A 19009-nucleotide genomic window follows, 5' to 3' on the forward strand; every position below is an offset into this window, starting at 1 on the left:
GGGAGCAAGCAAGTTCACACTGAAATGTCCTGTTCTTTTTCCTTCCTGCTTACCGCCATTGACACATTTGGGTTATTATGATCTTTCTACAGTGGTGCCTCGCAAGACGAAAAGAATCCGTTCCGTGAGTCTCTTCGTCTAGCGGTTCTTTTGTCTTGCGAAGCAACCCTATTAGTGGATTGGCGCTATTAGCGGTTTAGCGGCTATTAGCGGCTATTAAAGGCTTAAGGGATTAGCGGATTAGCTGCTAAAAGGCTATTAGCAGCTTAGTGCCTTAGAAAAAGGGGGTGGGGAGCGGAAAAAATCGCAAGAATCGCAAGACATTTTCATCTTGCGAAGCAAGCCCATAGAGAAATTCGTCCTGCGAAGCGCATTGAAAAATGGAAAACCCTTTCGTCTTGCGGGGCACCACTGTATTTGAGGGAGTTTGTTTGTTGCAGTCGTATATACAGTGGTACCTCGAGTTAAGCACCACTTTAGCTAATGGGGCCTCCTGCTGCCACCGCTGCCGCCGGAGCACGATTTCTGTTCTTATCCTGAAGCAAAGTTCTTAACCTGAAGCACTATTTCTGGGTTAGCGGAGTCTGTAACCTGAAGCGTATGTAACCTGAAGCATATGTAACCTGAAGCGTATGTAACCCGAGGTACCACTGTACTATCTTTCGGCAAAGGCACACAAGGCAGCCAGCCATCTTAGAATAGTACGACAAACAAATAGTCCAAAATATAGAATAATAAGGGTTCTCTCAGGCTTACTGATGTGCTTGCTCTTCAGGAGCTGATAGGTATATGACCCTAACTTTATATATATATAAACACACATGCGCACACATTCATAAAAACTGAAAACATAGCTCACCATCACAGGAAGAAATTTCTCTTCACTATCTGCATACTCCTTGTAGCATTAAAAAAAAAAAGTTTTCAGCAAACATTTAATGGAGAAGGTTCCTGTTGAATCTCTTCTGCTAGACCATTCCACTACCAGACTGCAGGCTCAATTTCTTGTTGGTTTAAGGTGAGCCTCACCAATCTGGGAGACAACCACAGATTTTTCCTCAGAGGCTTGGTTAATTTCATTGTACACAGGTTGCACATTGACAATAAAGGTATTATTATTATTTATTATTATTATTATTATTATTATTATTATTTATTAAAATATTATCCCAGTTATTGAACTGGGACATATGAGTTCAAAGGTACCCTGGGCCTAAGTTGTTCCTTGTCCTGGGCTTCCTGACTTCTGCTTTCCCTCAGGTCACACAGCTGTTGTTGTGTTTTTTAAATCAGCCCCAATAAAAGCAGGGCTGAGTCTGTTCCAACTGTTCTCTCAGGCCATTGATGGTTTTGCCGGAAGCTGGCAGTTATGTGCTCCCTGCCCTGGCCTTATCCTTCTCTCAGGACACACAGGTTTTATACAAAACAAACACACCTCACTTTCAATCAATATTGTTTAGAAGATATCCTCTGAGGAAGACAGGAACAGCAAGAGACGGATTCTTCCCATAATATCTCCTGCTGAAATCATTCTTGTTTAGAGAAGCCTACCCAGTTGTTTAGAAAGCTGAAGTAAATTTAATCTGGTTTAGTAATTTAACTTTTTATGTTTTAAAGTAGGGCTGTAAATTTTTCTCGATTTTCCTGTCTTATCTGTTACACACACACACACACACACACACACACAGTGAGGATATTTTTTTTTTAAGCAATCAGGCTGTGTATACGTTTCATAAAATTTATTATTTAAATAAATAGTATTTCCTCAACAAGCCAAGGTAGAAAAGGAGATATGCCAGATTGGTTATAGTAGCTCTGGCTTCATTGCCTGAATCCCCCATTCTTCTGGTGAATAAAAATAATAAAACAGCTTTATGGAGCTGTCCAACCAGTATATTTTTTCCCCTTTGTTAGTTACATCAATCCAACTTTGCTTCACCTTTGCCTCACAAGACTTAAATATGCTGCTAGGTGTATTCCTGGGTGTGGAAGCGGGAACACCCACCAGCAGTTGAAACAGCTTTTGACCTAGAGTACTTAGCAGGGAGCTCCCTGACATTCTTTTTTTTCTTTTTCTTTTTGCTCTCCAGGAGGCAAATGCAGGGCGGGGTAGATTTACCCCAAGCTTGTTTGTCTTTACCTAATGAGCCACCAACATTTGAAGACCCCTGTCCACAGCTAATCCATTGGCCTAGGAGTAGATGGAAGAATGGCCAGCGTATTCTAAAAGTAGCAGAAGGAACTAGGATGGGTGAGGGGTTGTTTATGATATGCAATGGTGGCTCAGCTAATACTGCACCATAAAAGGGAAATGGATGCCAACAAAAAATTAGGAATCTCATCTCAAAAAAAAAAAAAAAAAAAAAAAAAGGAGCCACAAGTGTATCTTTGAGCACTCGGGATTTAGATAAGTTTAAATAGTATAAACATTCAGCAGATGTTTGATTACGAAAGGGGGCCACAGTTACTAACAACATGCTAAGATTACCAATGCTATACATACTTATCTGGGAATATGCCCCATTAAGTGTAATAATATTTACTTCTGAGTATAATAATCATAATTTATTACTTCTACCCTGCCCATCTAGGGACGCGGGTAGCACTGTGGGTTAAACCACAGAGCCTAGGACTTGCTGATCAGAAGGCCGGCGGTTCGACTCCCCGTGACGGGGTGAGCTCTCATTGCTCGGTCCCTGCTCCTGCCAACCTAGCAGTTCGAAAGCATGTCAAAGTGCAAGTAGATAAATAGGTACTGCTCCAGCGGGAAGATAAACGGCATTTCCGTGTGCTGCTCTGGTTCACCAGAAGCGGCTTAGTCATTCTGGCCACATGACTCGGAAGCTGTACGCCGGCTTCCTCGGCCAATAAAGCGAGATGAGTGCCGCAACCCCAGAGTCGGCCACGACTGTACCTGATGGTCAGGGGTCCCTTTACCTTTACCTTTAAATATCCATTAGGTTAAGAAGTGAGTGCTTAGCTTGGAAAAGTTTTCCCTTCCACTTCATGCACAGATTCTAAAATTAAGATCAAACAAGGAGCTGGAGGTGTCAGCCAATATCTGTGTCAAGTGAATTAGATTGACGCTGTCTGTCAACACCCACATGTGCACAATTGATGATATGTCTAATTAACAATATATTTAATGGTCTGTTTCACTGAATGTTTATGCTGTAAGTATATATTTAAAGAAATATATCACAAGATGTTAGAGCAGCCTCCAAAGCAGCTTTTCAATAATGAAAATGGAAGGCATGCTTTTAATAAAAGGAAACATTAAGTCCTAGTGCTAATAAGCAAAGGCCCTAATATCTTAGAATTAGAGCTATGCAAATTTTAGCTTAGAAAAGCAATGCCTGACTAGATAGATGTATAATAGAACCATTTGAATGTGATGACGGGCAGGAAGAAAATGAACTTGGTCATTCTCCAAACTTGGGAGTCAATGAGCCGATTTAACAAAAGTACTTTTTAAAAATGGAAGGAAATATGCTTCCATCCAATGTGAATTAACTATTGATCTTTGAGGGTGGGAAATAGACCAAACATACTGAAATTTGCCCACTGATTGAAGAAGATGGTTGGTAGGAGGGAGATAAGATTTCTCAATCTCAGATTGTCACTGAAGAACATCTAACTTATTTATGTTTCCTTTGAAGTGATTACTCTTTAGATTAATGGCAAAAGCAGAATGAAGAGCTAGACAGAACATTGGTAGTCCATTATAGCAGTGATCCAACTAGACTGGCATGCCTCTGTAATACATTGGGGGCAAAGTGAACTATATTGTAACCTGAGAGATTGCTCACATATGGACCTCCAATGTATCCATTTCAATTATGTTGGAGTTTCTTCTGATTTTCTGTGCACATCAGGAGCATGAACTGAACGCAGCCGTGCACCCAAGAGAACAGTATGTACCCAGCTACTTTTGTGCATTTGTGTTAGGCTATGTTGGTTAGCACTGTTTTCTATTAAATGCACCTAAAACAGGTGAATGTGGGCCATTATTATTAAAGCAGTGTACAATTACATTGACTATGAATAAGGAAAGCATTCCAATCAACCTTTGAAAGCTGGATACCTCTCTATGACATAGCCAGTCTAAATTAATTTAGATTAAAAAAAAATACTACTGGAAGTAGTGTTACAACTCAGGAAACAAAACAAAAACAGAAATAAATGGCTGTGTGTCTTTTGGAGATGTTCTGCCTTTATAAGCAGCTTCTTTTAAATGGCATCTTCTGGATCAAGCATCTTTAAGAGGTTTCATAACAGCCAAATCTATTTTTGTCAATGCTGTGGCAACTAATGGCCTGTTAGATGCAGTCCTAAGAAAGTATTTAGGATTCATCTTGCTCCTTTACGGTGTCCGTTGTTCTTCAGTCCAGTTTTGAAAACTAGGGGCAGGGCAGAGGGAAGGGGAAGCATTTTGTAAGGATAATGACATCGTAGGAAGTTTCTGCGCTAATGACATTTAATGTAAATTTAAATTTTGAGTTTTACCTAGCAGGAGGCATGGATATGACTGACAGATGTTTTGTTTGTTGATGTCCTTTTGCAACAGATGTTCCTTTGAGTGGTGGAGCCCAATGGTGCACTGTTCTTTGCAGTCTGCAGTGTTTTATGGGCAAAATTGGATGTAACAATATATTCAGTGCCTGTAGGCCCAGTGCTGTGTCCACAACATAGTCATCAAAATAATGCACCATTTTTAATGGATACACCTAAAGGTATGTATGAAATGAAATTAGAGGGGGACAAGTAACTGAGATGAGTACTGTGATTGCCTTAAGACAGCCTTCCTCAACTTGGTGCCCTCCAAGTGCTTTGGACTAAAACATCTGAAAAGTGTCAGGTTGGCAAGTGCTGTCTTAGTTTGTTCTAGATTAAAACCATGGGTGTTGACTTTGTGGGGAATTTTACCCTCTGGTTTCTGCAAAGACAAGAATTCACTGAAGAGTCCATGGTTAAAAGCTATTCCAAAATCTTCCTTTAGAAACTTATTAGCTGTTGTTATGCCAGTGAAGTGGAAGTCCAAACCTGTTTTCAGGGTAGCTTTAAGTGCTAATTCATTGTAGCTTTCTCTTTCTCTCCTCCCATCCTCCCAAAACTGTAAGTAGAAAAATAAGTAAGAGATAATGGCTTCAAAATTAATGTACAAGAAATTGGAAGTCCATGTTAAACAATGACAAATCAATTTATTTGTCATTGTTTAACATGGACTTCCAATTTTGCTGGCTAGGAGGTACAACTGAATTTACCTTGGGTAGGGGTTAGATCCCATATTCCCTTCCATGAACAGATGGGTTTGTTGTCGCCCCAAAGTACAGTGGGAAGATGCGATAGACTTTTCAGCTGCAGCACTGTAAGCTGCATCTAACAAAGTCATACCGTTAGTTCAAGGACTTCCACCTGTGCAACAACACTCCTCCCCTCCACTCCCACTGTGCCCCCCAAATCTGTTCCGGAGAGTTGGGGAAGCCCCCAAAACTGATTTGTAAGGAGCAAGGAGAATGCTTGTTGAGGTGAGCTAGAGAAAACCCCACTGTGGAAGCAGAAGGCCTTGTGGTGATGGGACTTTATTGGATACAATCCCTAGTTGTGGAACACTTTCTAGGAATAGGTCCCAATATCCATCACATGGATGACCTTTTGGTGTCTAGCCCAAGCCTGACTTTCCAGGAAAGCCTTTGGGCTATGATTCCGCCCCACCCCCAGTTTGTTGTGGCTTTTTTCTCCAAATACACATGATGTTTCTTTGATTTTTATTGTTTTGAATACATGGTTTTCTATTATGTTACCACAGGCTGCCTTTAGTGTTTTTAAAGAAAGCTAGAATCTAAATATTGTACCAAATAAATGCCTGTTCTCATTTGCTTTCAGTTCTGTCACCTAGCAACCAGCAAAAATACACCTACTTGTAGCAATGTAGAAATCTAATTAAGCATACCTGCCTTCCACCGAAACTTGGTTGTTCAGGAGCTCACTGCCAAGGCACGTTGGATACAGCCCATTTACTTTATGTGGCTTGATTGCCTTGGATTTTTTTTCAGGTAATCATTTGCTACCTTGGAGGTCCCATTAAGGGATGTGGCCTGAGCAGAGTTCTGAGGGCTGAAGAGAGAGGCTTCATTCAGTCCACAGGCTTGAAGTCTCCCTACCCCTGCCATAGCAGTTACTGTATAACAAAACAATCTATTCAGTTCTCCAATCAAAGTCTGTTTCAGAATTGTGTGTCAGTTGAGTGGTTAGCATAATTTACCGGTAGCACTCAGCACGGCTATTTGACTGAACATTGGTATATACAAATATAATAATGTGAGCATATGGAACAGTAATGCAGCCCATTAAATAAAAAAAATAGTACGTGATCTTCTGAGCAAACATGAGATTATCTTGTTTGTAGACCATATTGGATTTTATGTCCAAAAGTCTCCAGTTCTGTGTCCTACTTTCTGTGCCTACGGCCACTGGCCTACAGCCTCAAGTTCATTTGGAACTTGTGTCAGCTCTGTCCTCCTATCCCATGAAGTTCAGCGATGTAATTCAGCTGTCAAGACATTGTTTTGAACTCTTATTTAACAGGTTATGACTAACCAGGGTCTATTTTTGTCCATACAATGTGGTATTTCAGAATTTCTCCAGAATTTAAGAGACAACGAAATCAACAGCAAGAGGAAACATGTTTGCAGATTTGTGTGCTTCTCTGTGACTGCTTGGCAGACTTGACACTGGAAACAGTCAGCAGGACTGAAGAGCACGTCAGGACCAAAGCACAAACCAGAAGGTAGGATCAGAGAATAACCAAAGAAAAGAGGATCATATATGAGCACAGAAATACCTTGATGCTCTCTAACAAAGCTCAGCTGGAGCAGGAATCCCCCTTTAAATTTTGTCATGCCTGGAAGGAACCAAAGACCATCTAAGATGGGCAAAGTCAGCCCAGATCAAGTTCAGTAGTTCGGTAGTTTACCTTACAGGGCAGTGAAAGAGATCCAGAAGCTCTTGACACAGTGTGACAAAATTCCATGGATTTCTTCAGAGGTTACGTAATGTGATCATCCTGTATAGTTGGATTGCTATAAACTTAATGGCAAAAATTAGAGGGTTACTAATCACTAGCTTGGTTTATGCAACATGGTGAGCCACACTATGACTCATCATGACTGTTTAAACATGCAGCTAGGTGGGGGAGAAATTTGATTCAGTTAACATTTAAAGGCTAACCTGCCAGGTTTGTACTTTCCAGAACAATATGGGAACCAAAACGCAACTTCCTTTGTTATACTAACAAACTTACAACCCATTAACCCACTGTCAAATTTGCCTGGCTCCTTCACCAAGGGAAGCCCCCCCCCCAAAAAAAAACCCACTTCAGAACACTGTATGTATAAACAAGTACATGCCCAGCCAGCTGTCCCCTAACTATAAACTGCTTTTTAAAAAGGATGCTGTGGCAGCCAGCGCCAGGTTTGATGGGTCCTGGCAGGATGCCCATGTTGTCCCAGGTGCTGAGGAGGGGCCTGTTCGCAGCTATCCATATCACCTGGCTCGCTCGCTCTCTGGGTGGTCATTCGCGAGATGGGTGATCCTTGGACCTTTCCCCCTCCCCCCGCTCGAGGTCCAGCCCTAACTGCCCCACTGCAGAGAGGGAAAAGGTGGTGTGTTGCTGTGTACCACGGAGCACCGCCCAGCCACCCAAGGGGGCCCAAGTCTCCCAGCAGCTGGTCGGGCTTCCGTGGCCTCGCTCCCCTCATACGCCGAGGCCCGATCACCCACCGACCCACCGCCCAACTACGGCGCGCGCTCTCTGTCTCTCTCTCCCTTCCAGGCGCGGGCCTTGCCCGAGCTGGTCCGCAAAAAGGGAAGTTTAGTAAGAGCGCAGCAGTAAAAGACCCCCACCCGCCAGCCTCGTCGCGGCTTAGCCTGGCGCCGGCACTGCCTGGGCGAGCCCTTCCCCGCCCACCTTTCCGTGCGAGGCAAACATCCGCCCTAGCGTGGCGGAAGGGAAGCAAAAGGCGAGCCAGGAGCGGAGGCAGCGCGGCGAAAGGGACCGTCGCCAGACTGCTCTGGGCGGCCGCTGCACCATGGACGCCTTCTGCGGATCCAGTTTCTGGGTAAGTAAGCATTCCTCCCCCCTCACCGCCGCACAATCCGTGATCACCCGGTGGCCCTCGGAGGCCAGCGCATCCCTCTCGTTTTCCCCAAATAAGTAAGGAAGTCAAGGGAGTTTCCGCTCATCTGCCTTCAGAGCATGTCTGTTGTTTCAAGAAAGGACGATCATTTAATAAAACACAGGCGCGGGCATCGGGCATCGCCAGGCTGCAACTTTCGGGCACTTCAGTGAACTTTAAAGGGATGGGGCATGGAAAGGTCGGGAGGAGGGGAGTCCCTAAGTTTCTGCATGCGCAATTCTCCTCCTGCCGATGGGTTCTTGTTTTTGATGGGGGTGGATTGCCTCCAGAGCCTTGGGGTGGAGAAAGGCACCCGAAAAGAGGGAGAAAGAGATAAGAGTTGTGTGTGGACCAGCAGCATGACGCGGGGATGCAGACTCCTCAGAGGGGGGTTGCCGAGGGCGAAAAGGCAGGAACTATGCGATGTGGGTTAGCAGACCTGGTTGGAGGCGCAGCCTTGCCGTAGATGAGCACAGTCACGCTTACACGTGGAACCTCGCAACCTGGAGGGCAGAAACTCGTGGAGATGGCTTGCCTCACGCATCCCAAAACTTCCAAGTAATGGGGTTACGAAAAGAAAGGGGGGATCTTTATCAGCTCTCAGCGTATTATCAAACAAGTGTGGACCCGAAATGAAATGTTGCAATTCATCCACCAAAGGCGCGCTCCTCCGTTGTCTTTCGAGACAGATGGATGCCAACAGTCCCTGTGAATTGAGGGACAAAACAAAAACTTGCCGGAGGCAGGTTCAAACCCATGAATGGCACGTGCTGGCATATTTCTGCCGGGTTAAAAACTAGCAGCACTGCTCACACAGATGCACGTGCGTTCATTCCCACTGGAACCGATGAAGCAAAGTACTTGGGAACGTGTTCAGCACTCAGACACGTTGCTGGCATACCGAAAAACAGTTGCATTTTTATAGGAATAAAAAAAAGAAAACCTCTCCCCTACTGACTTCTAAGGGCAGGTGAGGCTACTCACTGGTGCTGCAAACCTGACTAGACAGGTATTTTTTCAATCCCTTAACTGCCACACCATTGTAATGTTGGGCAAAACCAATACACAAGCTTGAGCAAGGCAATCGCTAGAGGCTGTTAGAGCATGTGGCTGTTTCTTCAAAGTTGGAGTCATACTCATTCCAGCCCTGGAGAATATCTCTGTCCACTAAAAGATGTATGTTGATACAGTACCTGGGTCCTGACTTGGGGGGGGGGGGGCAAAGCTGTATATTGTTATACAGCTGTTTATTGTGCAGTAATTCATTGTTCCCTCCACAGAAATGGAAGCATCATAGGCTGCATTCCTAGACCTATGTACTTGGCTGGAAGCACCATTGTGTTCAATGGGCTTTTACCTTTGAGCAGACATGCAAACTCACTCTGTCAGATACATTGTGCCCCAGAGGAATGAAATGGAGATTGACACAAATTACAAAACTGAGTAAGGCTGAGCATTTTTCAGGAGAAGAGAATCTTCTTGCACGTTTGTCCAAAATTTAAATGCTTTATTATATAGTCCCATTGAGTTCAATGGGAGTTTTGTCTTAATTAGCATATTTTGGTACATAGCCTGAATTTTTGTGTGTTGTAGAAATGGTTATCTGTGGAAATATATACATGTACATTTGTGTATATTTTGTGTCCATAGTAGGTCACTGATTTGCAGAAGCAAGTTTGTGATGTATTGCCCTGGAGGCATGCTATAACTGTAGAGCATGGATAGAGAGCCTATGGCTGACTGTAACTCCCATCATACCTGACCATTGATTATGTTGGGTGGAGCTGATGGGAGTTTGAGCACAGCAGCATCAAGAGGGCCACTGCTGTATAGTGCGTTCTAATAACTGGTTTTACTGTATAATGTATTGCTGGCATTGCTTACCTAGCTTTTCTCATGGTTTTTTCCATGCTTTTGTAGTCGCTTTTTCAGATTTCAAGGAAGATACCTTCGTCATTCAAAGATTTACGTCTTGGAAAGTCTGCACAAAAAAGTCCAATGATTTTGCAATCATAATTATTTATGCAAAATAAATATATCATGCAATTACTATTGCAGGTGATGCTTTGCATAGGCCTAGTTCTCACCGACTATGGTTGAGGAAGAATTCCTGTTGTCTGGACTGTACAACCAGATTGCAGGTGTGGGAAACTATACGATGGACTTGTTCTCTTAGGCACAACAGAAAATAAGCTTGTCAAACCCGGGCCCTTTCTATGAACGTTTTGAGAGCTCTCCACTACGCAGCGTAATGGTAGGGAAGGGGAAGAAGAAGAAGAAATGGATTCTATTCAGGAGCACTATTAAAGGTGTGAGCACCTTGTTTTCCAAAGGCTAATAGTAACTCTGGGGGGTTACTGTTAGATATAATGGGGGGGGGACAGCACTGAGGAAAAGCATTACCCCTTCCAGAGATAATGCTCCAGTTATAATTGGAACCATCAGTGGCTGCTTTAATTTGAAAATGAAATATTGGGATATATTATCATGGATCTTGTAGAGTTTGGCTCTCCAGTTGGTTACTGAGTTGATTAGAACTCTCCCCCCACCCCCGTCTCTCATGTGGGGGGGGGGCTGTTCAGCTGCAGCTCTCCATTGCCTCCAATGGAAGTGTTTCAATGCATTGATGTAGGTGTAACATGATATCAGTACAGTTGTTCCTCAGGTTACAGACGCTTCAGGTTACAGATGCTTCAGGTTACAGACTGCGCTAACCTCAGGTTAAGAACTTTACCTCAGGATGAGAACAGAAATTGCGTGGTGGCGGCGTGGCAGCAGCAGGAGGCTAAAGTGGTACCTCAGGTTAAGAATGGACCTCCAGAATGAATTAAGTTCTTAACCTGAGGTACCACTGTACAAGGGTGGCTCCAATCCTGTGTATTGTAGGACTGATTGCAGACCATACTCCCATACACCACATTCAACCAGTCCTTTCCTTCTTGCTGGAACACAGCCCTTCTGAAAGTCAGCTGTTGCCCAACCACCTTTACCACAATGCGTAAATTCATTATTTCTCCGTGTTTCTTTGTGTCTGATGGTTCAAAGAGACTTTGTAGCTACTGTCTTCTGCCCAGCAGAAGTTTAACACAAAGATAAGTCCATTCTGTTCGCCACTTAACTGAATACTCTTGGAGTCTTACACATGTGCTCTGTGAATTTGCAGTAAGCTGCCTCACCTTTTAACAGATATGTATGTGCTTCTCAAATGTACACTGTGTGCTGTGCTGTGTGAGTGGTTCGTGTTTCTTAATAAGAGGCTTCTTTGGGTATCCATAGTAAAACAAAAACAAAACACTTTAGTTTCATTTCCATTATTGGTTTGGAGGAAACTCTCCACCTCCTTAAAGAGTAACCACTCTGCTTGGACTACTCCTAAGATTTATTTACAGTGGTACCTTGGTTTACAAACTTAATCCATTCCGGAAGTCCGTTTTTAAACCTAAACTGTTCTTAAACTGAGGCGCGCTTTCCCTAATGAGGCCTCCCGCTGCCGGTGCCCTTCTACCGTTTGGATTCCGTTCTTAGACCGAGGTAAAGTTCTCAAACCAAGACACTATTTTTACAGAGTTTGTAAACCAATTCATTCTTAAACCAGACTGTTCTTAAACCGAGGTACCACTGTACTTACTATCATTTTTATCTCTCACTTCCTCAGGGTGGTGGACAAGGTTCCCCCATGCACTTTTACCCTTACAACAAAGCAGTGAGGTAAATTAGGCCTAGCAATAGTGACTGATCTAGGTCATCCAGTGAGCTTCATGGCTGTGTAGAGATTTGAACCTAGTTCTTTTCTGTCTTAGTTCAACACTCAGAAGAACCACAACACCACTCTGATTCCAAAGCTAGATAGTAAGCCGCTGGCTAAAGGGAGTCTCTTAAAAAGAAGAAGATGATGCTTTTCAAAAGGAACATGAGAACAATCCCTTTTACCTTTGCCCCTGTTTAGGGAGTGTCTTGATCTGCGGTGTTGTACTTCTTGTTGACACTGACAGCCACATTATTATTTGTTTAATGCACATAAAAGTTTCTTATGCCAATAGTATTCTGCAGGCTAGTGGGAGCTAGCCTCATATTGGGCTCAACAGTTTTGTGCAAGCTTTAAACGCTTTCTCGGTTTTAGTATGTCAGACTGGAAAGCAATGGAGCCAGTAACACAAAAAGTAGATTCTGCAAAGGCTGTTCTGTCTAGAAATAGAAGGGCAGCTCTCCCCTCTTTGTACAGTGGTACCTCGGGTTACATACGCTTCAGGTTACATACGCTTCAGGTTACAGACTCGGCTAACCCAGAAATAGTGCTTCAGGTTAAGAACTTTGCTTCAGGATGAGAACAGAAATTGTGCTCCGGTGGCGCAGCGGCAGCGGGAGGCTCCATTAGCTAAAGTGGTGCTTCAGGTGAACCAGAGCAGCGCACGGAAACACCATTTACCTTCCCGCCAGAGCAGTACCTATTTATCTACTTGCATTTTGACGTGCTTTTGAACTGCTAGGTTGGCAGGAGCAGGGACCAAGCAACGGGAGCTCACTCTGTCGCGGGGATTCAAACTGCCGACCTTCTGATCAGCAAGTCCTAGGCTCTGTGGTTTAACCCACAGCGCCACCCGCCTAAAACAGCAAAGGTGTTAGTAAATAGGAAGAGCTTTCCCCATAAACACTGTTGCCAAGAACTGCATACAGAACAACCTGGAAATTATGTAACCAACATTTATTAGGTGCATTCCAGTTTTTAAATACATTGTTGATCATCCCAAGAGAACGGATTGCTTAGATGTTCAGGAATCCATTGAGGTAAGAAAGTTCTAGATGAAATGACTGGCTTCTGTGAAAGTTAATTTACAAGCCGCCTTCTAATCAAAACAGCAAGTGCCTCTTCTTGTTTGGTGAATCCACGAGCTAGTTCACCTGCCACCCCCTGAATGGACCGTTTTTCTAGGCTTGACCTCTTTCAAGAAAAGTGCTGCTCCTGTTCTGCAAGTTGATGGTTGGAGATGCTAATGCAAATATGCCTGCTTCCATATAGGGTGGAATTAGAAGCAGGGTTAGATGTGAAGAAGCAGTATTCTGAACAATGAGTTGCTTATCTCTCAGGCTGCGTATGATACAGACTATACCATTTGAAGCACATTTTCCCCTCAAATAATTTTGGCGCCTTTAGTTTTACCCCTCAGAGAGTTACAAGTCCTAGCAGCCCTTAACAAACTACAGTGAACAGAATTCTTAGAGGGGTGAGGGCATGTGCTTTAAAGGTACTGATCACTGCAGATGGTGACAGCAGTCACGAAATTAAAAGACACCTGCTTCTTCGGAGAAAAGCAATGACAAACCTAGACAGCATCTTAAAAAAGCAGAGACATCACCTTGCCGACAAAGGTCCATATATTTAAAGCTATGGTTTTCCCAGTAGTGATGTATGGAAGTGAGAGCTGGACCATAAAGAAGGCCAAAGAATTTATGCTTTTGAATTATGGTGCTGGAGGAGACTCTTGCGAATCCCATGGACTGCAAGAAGATCAAACCTATCCATAATGAAGGAAATCAGTCCTGAGTGCTCACTGGAAGGACAGATTCTGAAGCTAAGGCTCCAATACTTTGGCCACCTCATGAGAGGAGAAGACTCCCTGGAAAAGACCCTGATGTTGGGAAAGATGGAGGGCACAAGGAGAAGGGGACGAAGGAGGACGAGATGGTTGGATAGTGTTCTCAAAGCTACCAGCATGAGTTTGACCAAACTGCGGGTGGCAGTGGAAGACAGGAGTGCCTGGTGTGCTCTGGTCCATGGGGTCACGAAGAGTCGGACACGACTAAACAACTAAACAACAACAAATATATACAACCTAGGGGGGAAATTCAGTGCACAGCTATAGAAATAATTCCATCAACACCTGCTTTTCAACTTGCCAGGTGGAAGAAACCCCCTCCTCCCTCTGTATGCTGTTCTGGGGGTTCTCACAACGCACACATCCCGAGCCAATTATGCGGGTACAGGGAGCACAGGGGGAAAGCCCCATTGTACAAGAAGAAATATTTGTGCAGGGCTTCTACTGACAGAACTCATTAATTGAACATTTAGCTGAAATTTACTTCCCTGCAATCCCTTCGTCCTGCCCTCTGGAGAAACAGAGAATATCTTCTATGTGACATCCCTTCAGGCATTCAAAGATGACCATCGTACCCCCCTTAACCTTCTCTTCTCCAAGCTGAACATCCCCAGCTCTTTCAACCATTCCTCATAGGGCTGGGTTTTCAAAAGCCCTCGCCATTCTAGCTGCCTTGTGCTGGACATGCTCCAGACCATATGTCCATGCAGCACTGGCATAAAAGGTAAAGGGCCCCTGACCATTAGGTCCAGTCGTGACCGACTCTGGGGTTGCAGTGCTCATCTCGCTTTATTGGCCAAGGGAGCTGGCATACAGCTTCTGGGTCATGTGGCCAGCATGACTAAGCCGCTTCTGGCGAACCAGAGCAGCGCACGGAAACACCGTTTACGTTCCCGCTGGAGTGGTACCTATTTATCTACTTGCACTTTGACGTGCTTTCAAACTGCTAGGTTGGCAGGAGCAGGGACCGAGCAACGGGAGCTCACTCCATCGCGGGGATTCGAACCACCGACCTTCTGATCAGCAAGTCCTAGGCTCTGTGGTTTAACCCACAGCGCTACCCGCATCCTGACCATAACTACAAATCAAGTAGCCAGAAATGTAAAACAAACAAACAACAACTTAAAACAAGAGAACTATTAGAAGCTAAAGGACACCAATCAATCCTGGAGTTTGAGCAATGAAACTGTGGGAAGAGAAGAAAGAGGTGTTGCAAGGTTATACCAGACCCAGCAAAATTCTGCTTGGGCAATAGCGAAAAGCAGTAAAGGAAAACAACAGAGCTTCAGAATCCCCACATCATTAATTTGGTACCAACATGTTTCATAAAGTAACTTTAATGAGGATGAGGTATGTTGAAACTGCCTCGGCATTCTGAATAGGCTTTTGCATTTCTGTACTGTTGTGGATTTGCTAGTCATGTTGGCGCAATCATTTTGGGAAATAGCAAAACCACTTCCAACACAGTCCTTAGTTTGTTGCAAGACCAGTTCCACACCCTATCTACATCACTGCCTAACAATTTTGGTGGGAAATTCGCATCAGGTCAGAATACATTTGTATAATGAATGAGATTAACTGTATATACTGTAATTATGTCCTCCCCCCCCCCCCCCACAGTAGTGTATAGTGTTGCTATCTTCTGCGGTCGATGTTTCAGGCATCCTGGGCAGTCTTTTGGAGCACGTTCAGAATGCATTTCTCAGGCTGAAATTGTGCACCCATGCAGCTAGTTGCCATGGGGTGGAGGAGGAAGATGTTTGATCCATTTGTTTGCACGTGACACTCCCAGACTTGTTTGCTGATCAGAATGCAGTTCCTAGCTGGATTGTGCTCTTCTCCAGCTTTTGTGGATAAAAAGTCTGTACAAAAAAGTCTTCAACGAAAGCTAAATCTTGTAAGTCAGTAACACCTACAGATCTTCTTGCTTTGCATGGAGCCACCTGTGCTGTGGCCTCAGTTGACCATGTGGCCAATGCAAGGAAGGGGTGGAGGAAATCACTAACCAGTTTGCTTCTTTGGAACTGTATAGCCTCAGTACCCTTTTAGGCCACAAATGAGTTGTTTATTACTTATAAAAATCTCTTGCAAGGATCCAGGGCAGAAACTTGGCCTGGAGCAATCTAATTATCTTAAGATATATATTTTTTCATTTGCTTTGGGGCTCACTTCAAATTCCTGAGATGATTATATGACAACTAACCACACTGTGCGGGCAATTCTTATATCACATCACATTAATATATATAGATAAGCAAGCAGAGAGAAAGAGAGGGAGAGAGAGAGAGAGAGAGAGAGAGAGAAAGAAAGAAAGAAAGAGAAAGACACTAAAATGCTTGAACTTAACAATGCTTATATGAAGTGTTTTGCCTGCCAAAAATTACTGCTGAAAATGCTTTGGGACACAGTACTTTGCAGAAGGCCTCTCTCCCACAGGTTCTTTCGATGTTTACACTGTGCATTCTACACATGCACCTCTTTTGTTCCTCCATTCAGGCAAGTGGGAGGGATTATCAGACTTCAAGAACTTGTTCCAGCAAGGTAAAAGCACACAAGAAGGGTGTGGAGCAAGGTCCGTGGGTGGCCCCGAGGGAGAAAAGGTGTAGCAGAGGAGGAGTGTGGTCTCGAGAGTCTCAGAGGCAAAACAGAGAGGGCTGGAATTTGGTCCCTGGGCTTGAGATTTCCCACCGTGGTCCAGGCAGAGGATTCCACCCCCCACTCTTTATGCTGCTAACTGTAGCCTTTTAATCAGCATTGAGGATGCTGAGTCAGCATCCAGAACAATCAGCTTATTGGCTATTATATCAAAACACAGTAGGGAATAAAATATTTTCTAGCTGGGTTGCTTTATGTCCCTTATTGCAGAATAAATCTTATTTTTAAGCCATAATTTTTTAGTGCTTTTTAATTCTGCTGTTGTGAGTGAGAAACTTTGTTTTATAGCACTAGAAATATGTGTGACAGCAACAGAGTTACGTGCAATTAAGTAAATAATAATAATAATAATAATAATAATATCCTGTAGGTTGGAGTGCCTATCCATGTGCCATGGCCAGATGTTAAAATCCAAGTTAGGGTTTCAATCAACAAACTTCATGGCATGCCAATTACAGCCCTACATAAATTAGTCAAACTCAGTTAGATGAATCAGATTTACACTTGAACATATTTGCAGTGTTCGTGCAGAGTAGATTCTCATTGCAATACAGTGGTACCTCGGGTTACATACGCTTCAGGTTACAGACTCCGCTAACCCAGAAATAGTGCTTTAGGTTAAGAATTTTGCTTCAGGATGAGAACAGAAATCGTGCTCCGGCGGCACGGCAGCAGCGGGAGGCCCCATTAGCTAAAGTGGTGCTTCAGGTTAAGAACAGTTTCAGGTTAAGTACAGACCTCCAGAACGAATTAAGTACTTAACCCGAGGTACCACTGTATTCCACCAAATTGTGTTGTTTGAACCCCTAACATATTTATTTTTTACTCCCTTCAAATGCTCTTCGTAAGATTGGGTGTACAATTTGATTAACATTGTCAGCACTTGGAACGAATGTTTCAAAGGCTGTTCAAGCCACTTGAGTTACACTAAATGGTCTGTGGTTTTTGGATACTGTATTGGCACATAATTCACCACCCACTGGTTGTGATGTTGGCAAGGCAAAGAAAATCCATCTGTCTGGCTTGATCATTCTTATCACCTGCCAGGTGGGCTGATCATCCAAGCAGTATTGATGCTTCTTGCCAATGGTTTTCTTGGAGCACAACAGCCTCTCTTATTGCTAATGAGCAGGCCTGTATGATGGAGATGACAGGGGAATTATAGAAACAGAAGGTGCCTATTTTGTGCTGGCTTAGCCCAAAGTTTCTTAGCCCAAAATTGAAAAGAGGTTACTCCCTGGCCCCAGGTTTCCTACATTTCTATACCAGTTTGATCATTCAATCCAGCGAGTTAAATAGGAAACAATGGGACAGGTTTGTTTTGCCCCTTAAGGCAATGGGACATTTCAGACATGGCAATATCTGTAGAGCACTAGCAATGGAGAGAAGTAAATGGACTGACTTTCCATACGTTAAGTTTCTTTAACTTCTGCCTCCATCCCTCAATAAACTGCCCAAATCTATCACGTACTGCCAGTGGAGGTGAATGTGCATCTACATACACATCTCAGCTGTGTTGTGTTTCTCAGTCAATGTCTTTTTGAATTGGCTGGATGCATCCTTTTATGTGAATGAAGATGTGCATCCACATTCAAGGGCACCATTTGTTGCATTTTCTATTATTTCATTCAGGAGTAAGATGCTCAAGTTTGTAGTGGCCTCTCAGCTCCAGGTTTTCCTGGATGAGGCAGCTTATCTCTTTTAGCCCAGCTTCATGTTTGGTTGTGGGACTGAGACAGCTTTGGTCCCCCCGGTGGATAATCTAGGGCAGGGACTAGAATGTCAAGTCCATTCCTGTTGGTTATGCTGGACCTCTCAATGGCTTTCAGTACCATTTCTTCGACCACCTGGATGGGGTGGTTCTAAAGGGGCAGGGTCTTGTTCTGCTCCCAAACCTTCCTGGAAGGTGATGCTGGAAAATACCAGTTTGACATAGGGCTATTGACCTATGGCACTCCTCCTGGTTCCAACTTCTCCCCCATGCTGCTGAACATCTACATGAAACTATCGAGAGAGATCATCAGGAGAAATAGTGTGTGGAGTGACCAGTATGTGGCTGACACCAATCTCCATTTCTTCATTCTATCAAATTCCAAGGAGGTTGTTGAGATGCTGGACCGTTGCTTGGGGACAGTAATGTGCTGGATGACAGCAAGTGAATTGGCACTTCATCCAAATAAGATAGAGATGGCAAGAACTACTGATCTGGGGATAGAACTCCAACCTGTTTGAGATGGGATAGCAAACCCCTTCAAAACTCAGGTTCAGTTTCGGAGGGTGCTTTTGGATCTGACCTTGAACCTGGAATCCCAGGTGATGGGTGCGGCCAAGAGTGCTTTTGTCCAACTTAGTTGGTGATTATTATCAACAATTTATTGTTGTTGACAAACACAGTTTGATCAGAACAAACATACACAATTGCTAAGTGTCATCAGTTTTGTTAACAGCAGGGTTTTGTTTTTGTTTTAGGACATTAGTGACTAAGTCTCCGTTGTCATTCATAGCTTTCTTTCCAAGTGAGGGAAGCTGAAGAGTCTGAAGTGGGTATTTCAGCTTCCCCACAAGCACTTCCTTCTTCTTGGG

General features: G+C 43.8%; 1 protein-coding gene and 1 long non-coding RNA gene across 4 annotated transcripts in view; both read left to right on the forward strand.

Moving 5' to 3' along the window:
- LOC310672641 overlaps window positions 1-2455 on the forward strand; it is a 7855-nt gene extending 5400 nt beyond the window's left edge. The window contains exon 3 of the long non-coding RNA XR_014508698.1: window positions 2091-2455. This is a non-coding gene — a long non-coding RNA (uncharacterized lncRNA). The remainder of the gene's footprint in view (window positions 1-2090) is intronic.
- Window positions 2456-3392: 937 nt separating this feature from the next.
- ABCC3 (ATP binding cassette subfamily C member 3) overlaps window positions 3393-19009 on the forward strand; it is a 69689-nt gene continuing 54072 nt past the window's right edge. The window contains exons 1-3 of one of the 3 annotated variants that reach the window (XM_083429996.1): window positions 3393-3913; window positions 4568-4733; window positions 6638-6790. Coding sequence is in view for 1 of the 3 variants with exons in the window: in XM_083429995.1 (XP_083286121.1) it covers window positions 8091-8120 (30 nt within the window). In the remaining 2 variants the exon portion in view is untranslated. Of the gene's footprint in view, window positions 3914-4567; window positions 4734-6631; window positions 6791-7514; window positions 8121-19009 lie in introns of those variants that run through there. The other 2 variants (XM_083429997.1, XM_083429995.1) reach the window with 2 other exon arrangements.

Source organism: Podarcis tiliguerta (assembly GCF_965153285.1).
Source record: "Podarcis tiliguerta genome assembly, chromosome: 2".
Taxonomy (NCBI): domain Eukaryota; kingdom Metazoa; phylum Chordata; class Lepidosauria; order Squamata; family Lacertidae; genus Podarcis; species Podarcis tiliguerta.